General features: G+C 34.4%; 1 protein-coding gene across 1 annotated transcript in view; it reads left to right on the forward strand.

Annotated features, from left to right (window-relative positions):
- Positions 1-7,163, forward strand: part of LOC102469036 (ATP-binding cassette sub-family E member 1) — a 32,695-nt gene extending 25,532 nt beyond the window's left edge. The window contains exons 11-18 of the mRNA XM_006169499.3: positions 1,365-1,586; positions 2,528-2,587; positions 2,685-2,743; positions 4,079-4,189; positions 4,274-4,416; positions 4,536-4,658; positions 5,460-5,571; positions 7,044-7,163. Coding sequence (XP_006169561.1) covers positions 1,365-1,586; positions 2,528-2,587; positions 2,685-2,743; positions 4,079-4,189; positions 4,274-4,416; positions 4,536-4,658; positions 5,460-5,571; positions 7,044-7,091 — 878 coding nt within the window. The 3' untranslated portion in view covers positions 7,092-7,163. The remainder of the gene's footprint in view (positions 1-1,364; positions 1,587-2,527; positions 2,588-2,684; positions 2,744-4,078; positions 4,190-4,273; positions 4,417-4,535; positions 4,659-5,459; positions 5,572-7,043) is intronic.

Genomic DNA, 7,163 nt, shown 5'->3' on the forward strand with positions numbered 1-7,163 from the left:
TATAGTTTAGATAGACTTAAATTTAAAGTGATGAGACAAATATTGCAGTAGGAATGTAGACTGACTTGGTTTTTTGAGCTTTTATTTGAGTCTTTATTTCCTTACCTGATGAATTAAATATTTGGACTAAGTCACCACTAAGGTTCCGTCAGTTTGTTTGTCTTTAGAGATTTTTGCTAGAGGGCACATAAGCTTGCCAGAGAGACAGAAAGTAAGAAATCACCCCCTGGGGGCTGGTCCATGGCGCAATCCTTTGTCTTTCATTCTCTTCTTAGGACTTGGGGCACCCACACACACATGTCCATTGCGAGTCTTAAGCTACCAGGTCTGGGACTTGAACCGCAGTTAAGAATCCAGTGACATAACCATTACACCATCTGCTGATCCCCAGAGTTTGTTTTAATGTAGTTTTTGGTTTTAATTTTTGTAACTTCACATTTATAATTTTTAAATAGTCAAAGTTCAAAAAATATGATTTTAGCAAAATAAATAGCTGTTCATTTGTTTTGTAAGCAAAGTAACTGAACCCCCCACCCCCCGTGTTCTAGGCTAAGGATACAACCCCCCTCCTGCCATATTGCTCTTTAATTCCAAATGAAGTGAATAGCATCCTTTGACTCCCTTTCAAAATCTTCTGAAACTTTAGTTTCTGTCATTGTTTTACTTAACTTCATATATGTGTGTGTGTGTGTGTGTGTGTGTGTGTGTGTGTGTAGGAAAATTATTTCCCAGGTAATCCACATGTTCATTTTTGTGTGTCTGCCACTGGATCTTAGGATTTTAGTAGGGAGGGATTCTCTTTACAATGTTAATTTACTTTTAAGTTATTAAAGTTTGTTTAGATAGTAATGGTTGTCTTTGCATACTGAAGCCAAAACAAACATTATTAGCTAATTACTTGTGAATTTGCAAAATTAATCTGAAATAATTAAATACCAGTAATTATGTAAAATGTTACTATAGATCCTAAATTATTTCTTTTATCAGTTTCATACCAGCGTATGAAATTATTCCATTCTTATCTATAATTTTTTAGAGAAAAAATGCTATTTTTCACTTCCAAATAGCATGAGTTAGATCATATATTGTTTTTTACATGAAACCTGATGGGGGGAAAATCTTATATAAAAATCACGTGATTGTGAAAAGACATGTCTCATATGTGTGTAAATGCAGATTATACTTATTGGATACATAAAAAATTGACATGCATACCTGTGGTTTAACATAAGTTCACAGAAATTTAAATCTATAAAATTACAGAAATTTAAAATTTGTATGTCTAGGATTTTTTCTTTCATATGACTACTGGCTTAGTCTTAAGTTGATCTTTACTGATCTGTTAACAATTGTTTTTCCAACAGGTATCAACATTTTTTTAGATGGTTATGTTCCAACAGAAAACTTGAGATTCAGAGATGCATCACTTGTTTTTAAAGTGGCTGAGACAGCAAATGAAGAAGAAGTTAAAAAGATGTGTATGTATAAATATCCAGGGATGAAGAAAAAGATGGGAGAGTTTGAATTAGCAATTGTAGCTGGAGAGTTTACAGATTCTGAAATTATGGTGATGCTGGGTGAAAATGGTAAGTGTTTCATAGTTGGTGAAATATAAAAGTATGTTCTGTTTATCTAGTTAAATTAGTTTTAATTATTCCATGAAAAACTTTGACTCAGTTATAGGGTTCAGAGCTGAGTTTTTGTTTTTATGCTAGAGTGTGCACACGATAGAGAAAGCACCCTTCCCCCACCCCCCAGCAGACCTCACAATCTCCTTTCTTCTCTCTGTCCTTTCAAGATCCTGGACACGTGTGTGAGCACATTGGTACCCCAAAAACATTTTTCAAGCCACCAGAACCAGGCCTTGAACACTGGTCACCCATGTGGGATCTGGCTTCTTTGTAGGTCTAGTAACTGAGCTCCAGCCTGTTGGAACTGAGTTTTAAATCCATGTTTCTCAGGGTGCTATTTAATCAAGTTTATATTTTTTTATTTTGTTTCATGAACTCCAATGAAAACAAAGTTGCTATGTCTCATCTGGTTTTTCTGTGTATAAATTAATAAGGCAGTTACTCATCTCTCAAAGTGACTAGGAGGGAAGAGATAAACGTGTAACTCAGAAATGATAGAGCTTAAAATTTTTTTCATTATATGCTTCCATTTGGAATCTTTCTTATATTACATAATCTATCTTTGTAACTAGTTGTATTACCATCATTTATAATACTAAGTTACCATCTTAAGTATATTAAATAAGTCTTAAACTATCTCAAAACTTCACAGACCTGCCATCTATTAAAATCGGCATTATAAGCTTTTGGCTAGTCTTCCTCTTTAAGATTAGAATGAAATTTGAGAGGTGAAAGATGAAAAAATTAGTATTTTCCTAGATAACCTTCAGAGTCCAGTAGAGTAGAGTCACTGTGTATCTTTAAAACAAATTTCTAAGTTAAGATCAAATAGGACAGAGAGATTTACTCTAAATGTTAAGCATTTTTAATGTAGTTTGTTTAAATGTTGTTTTCAGGCACCGGTAAAACGACATTTATCAGAATGCTTGCTGGAAGACTTAAACCTGATGAAGGAGGTACTGTAAAGTTGAGTCCTTTAACTTGTTCCACATAATAAACTTTAGAGATCTAGGTGGTCTTCAGTGTTTTTATGTAATTTGTATTATTTTGCAGGAGAAGTGCCAGTTCTAAATGTCAGTTATAAGCCACAGAAGATCAGTCCCAAATCAACTGTGAGTTGTTATTTTATATAAAGAAATTTTTATGTATATGCATATAACTTTGATTTTTTTTTGCCATATTGAAGTTCTTTTCCTAGTTAGATTCTGCAGTTTTATTAAAGTGGTTAATGAAGGTACTTACATTAAATCCATGATTTATTTCCATCAGTAGAAAAATGCTTCTTAAATCTATTAAGCGCCTATTTCCAAAATAAATGTTTTAAAAACCTGATGTATTTTATGCTGCAATGACACCATTTAGGGAGTGAAAAGGCCACAAACAAGATGGGAGAAACATTTGAACAGCGTATCTCAAATAAGGGACTTGTTTCCAGTGTATATAAAGAACTCACAACTCTGTTTACAAATGTGGAAATTGTCCTTTCCCAGGAAAAGGACATTTTTCAAAAAAAAAGATAGGCAAATGGTCAATAAACATGAAAAAAATGCTCAGAGTCATTAGTTTTGGGAAGTGCAAATCAAAACCACAATGAGATACCACTTGATACTCTCTGACTTAAAAGTAAAGACATTAACAAATGTTGGTGAGGATGTGAAGAAATTTGAACCTCATACACTGCTGATATGAGAATGGAGCCACTTTGAAAAACAATCTGCCAGTTCTTCTAATGACTAGACAGGTACTTCATGAAAGTTATTCTACTCCTACCTGAAAGCAGGGGAGACATTTATCCATACAAATTATTATAGCACCATTCATAAGAGCCAAAAGTGGAAACAACCCAAGTGTCCAGCAGCTGTGAATGGAAAAACACAATGTGATACAGCTATACCATGTTAAGGTTATTTAGCCATTAAAAGTAATTGAATACTAATAAATGCTTCAATATGGATAAACCTTGAGACTATGTCAGTTAAACTCCTTTGATCTGCAGGTCACCTTTTATCTTATGCCTACTTGAAAGAACTTTGCATTAAAGTTGTAAAACTCGGCCCTATTCTGAAATGGGGAAGCAATGGGCATCCTAGGATTTATCCCTAGCATATCATCTTGTATTTATGTAACCATGCAGATAGCCTAAGTTTCTTGATACCCACTTTGACCTCAGAATCCTTCCTATCTCAAGTGATTTTTTACCTTGAAATATTCATCATTTGCTTTCAAATGTTAACATTATTGTTTTTACTTACTGTACATGATGGGTTTTGAAAAGAAAACCCTCAAAACATGCCACAGATTATGGGCAAGCACTCAAAATACAACTGATAACAGTTTGCAGCAAATTGATAAACTTTTGCTCTAGAGCTTACCTTTGTCAAGACTCATAAATTGAGAATTCTGTACTGAAATGTTTATCATTTAAATACTTTTTCCATTAAAAACAGGGAAGTGTTCGCCAGTTACTACATGAAAAGATAAGAGATGCTTACACTCATCCACAGTTTGTGACTGATGTGATGAAGCCTCTTCAGATTGAAAACATAATTGATCAAGAGGTATTCTAACATAAATATCTATTCAGATTTTTTATTATTTTAAACTTCAGATGTCTTTACATGATTTACCAAAACTCCAATCAGGTGCAGACATTATCTGGTGGTGAACTGCAACGAGTAGCTTTAGCTCTTTGTTTGGGAAAACCTGCTGATGTCTATTTAATTGATGAACCATCTGCCTATTTGGATTCTGAACAAAGACTGATGGCAGCTCGAGTTGTCAAACGGTAAGGGTCTTGCTCATAGAGTATTAGTTTTGATTATGTGTGGTGGGATACAAATGTGTTTATTGTAACGTGAATGTTTTATGGTCACTAGAAAAGATTTCAAAATTGTCATGTTACAGTTTCATACTTCATGCTAAGAAGACAGCCTTTGTTGTGGAACATGACTTCATCATGGCTACCTATCTAGCAGATCGAGTCATCGTTTTTGATGGTGTTCCATCTAAGAACACAGTTGCAAACAGGTAAAATTAGTTTTTAAAATGTTGATAGCTAATATGTTCTAATAGTTTCAAAATTATTACATTTGAAATTTTCCAATAAACTTATAAACATTAAAGACATACAACTTTTTTTTCTGAGAGAGATTTTTGCTATAGTCCTCGTGCACTCGCCAGAGAAACAGAAAACAAGAAATCCTCTTGGGATTTTGGGCTCACATGCACACGTGCCGTGTGAGTTTTGACTATGTGGGAGTTCAGCGATGTAACTATTCCGCCATCTGCTGGTCTTCCTCCAGTGCCAAATTTCTAACAAACACGTCATTTTGTTAAATATTTTTCTGTTAAGATGGCAGATTTGAGATTCCGTATTCTTCTTAGATTCTTTTTTGTAAACTAGTACTTCTGTCTTAAATGCTTTTTTCAAGATCAGATATACAGTTTAAACTATGTGTGTTTTGCTCAAAAATGTTATAGTCAAGCAAACTCATGGCCCAAGCAAAGCCATTTTGAACATAGAATTCATAATATGCTAGGGCCAGTAGGTGGGCATGGTGGTTAAGGTGCTGGAGATTCACACACGGCTGATCATAGTTTAAGTCCCAGACCTGGCGGCTTGCTTTCTCACTCTCTCTCTGTGTCTGTCTCTGATCAAACTGAAGAATAATAGTAAGTTAAGAGTTCTTAGAAAAAAAAAATTATAATATGCCATTGTCCAGCATAAATTTATGATAAGAGGAAGAGAGACTTATTCTTTATCTGAAAAAGTAGCTACATTTGAGGAATAAAAGTTAATTAGAATTTATTTTTCCCCCACCCGTCTAGTCCTCAGACCCTTTTGGCTGGCATGAATAAATTCCTGTCTCAGCTTGAAATTACATTCAGAAGAGATCCAAACAACTATAGGCCACGAATTAATAAACTCAACTCAATTAAGGTATGTGAAAAAAGCTATTTTAAATCATGGGTAACCCCTTTCTCAGTATAAACACTGGAAAGTTATTTCCTTAAAAACTGGTATTGTATTTCACTAATTCTAAGATTCTGATACTTTTTTTTACATTTTAGTACCGGGTGGCACACTTTAGTCTCAGGCAGCAGCTGTGATATCGCTGCCATTGTTGTATGAATACAGGCCAAACTGTTCATTTGGTCTGAGTTGTGTACTCATATGTTGCTTACCATTTGAAATGAATGTCTTGAAAAAGATTACACTAATTCATCATTGAAAAGAAACTTTTAATACCTTACGCACTTTCTCTTACATGTTTAGTTTTTCGATACATGATTATAGTGCATAACTTTAAAATCTAAACAAGCTCCTTCAGTGAGCATAGAATTTCCAACATGGGAAAAGGTATACTTAATAGGCAGTGTTTTTCTTTTTTTTTTCCTTCTTGGTAGTGCATTTTGTCTGTAAAATATGGTATGTCTTTTAAAAGTCACAAGTCTGTTGGACACTCAGAAAAAGTGAACAGATTCTACAAAGCATCTCTACTGTACCAGCAGTGCCTACTTAATATATTAACATTTCTTACATCCATCATCCTAAAATTTAAAGCTGTAACAGTAGGTTACACATACCTGTGCTGTAGCATTTATTTTCATATTTGTAGTCCTAGCTTTGCTGCTAAACCTTGAGCCCTTGGAAGGCAGAGGCAGAGTCAACATACAGAACTTTGTCTTCATAAATGTTTACCTAACACTGTCTGGATGCCATTTGCCTTTGCTGTGTATTTGTTTACTCTCTGTCCAAGGTAAATAGCAAGTTTTGACATAAAATTGGAGACTTTTCTCAGTTCTGAAAAGCATATTAAGCAGAAAAGGCAGGAATTCCTTCTGAAGCGTTAGAACCGTTTATATTATCATTTCTTTTGTAGACTCACAGTTCAGTCCCCAGGTACACCTATATGCATTTGTGTATGCCCACTCGTTTGAACAGTCATCCTGGGCAAGTAGGCAAATGGACTGTTACTGGCCAGGAAACTATTTATTGGGCCATTAGAAAAGTCATGACACATTTTTGTATAGAAAGAATACATCATGACGTTTTCAATGACCCCATGTATTTTTTTAACAGGCAGTTCTCAGACTGACTTGACTTTTGGGCCAGGAGCTTACAGTTAAAATGATGAAAAGAATTTAATACTTTCCCCAGAATTATTACAATTCATAGCACAACTTTATATATTTAAAGCATCTTACATTAAAGAGACTTTGCTTGACTTGGTGTAGGTTGAGATATTCTAGTAGTAGGGGTAGGGAGTGAGGTAGTATCTGAGAGCCTTTGAGTAGTGGAAACAGATACCCAGAGCAGGTACTTTTGTAAACACTGCTACCATGTGTAAAAAAAGGTTCACTTCTACTTGTAGAAGAATGCTGATCTTTGTCTTGTGTTTAACTTTTTAGGACGTGGAACAAAAGAAGAGTGGAAATTACTTTTTCTTGGATGATTAGACTCAATCTTGAGAATATCTACAAGCCATTTATTAAAAGAAACTTACTGAAAACTTTTAATCAGGTTTAATG

Source organism: Tupaia chinensis, unplaced genomic scaffold (assembly GCF_000334495.1).
Source record: "Tupaia chinensis unplaced genomic scaffold, TupChi_1.0 Scaffold147069_1, whole genome shotgun sequence".
NCBI lineage: Eukaryota > Metazoa > Chordata > Mammalia > Scandentia > Tupaiidae > Tupaia > Tupaia belangeri.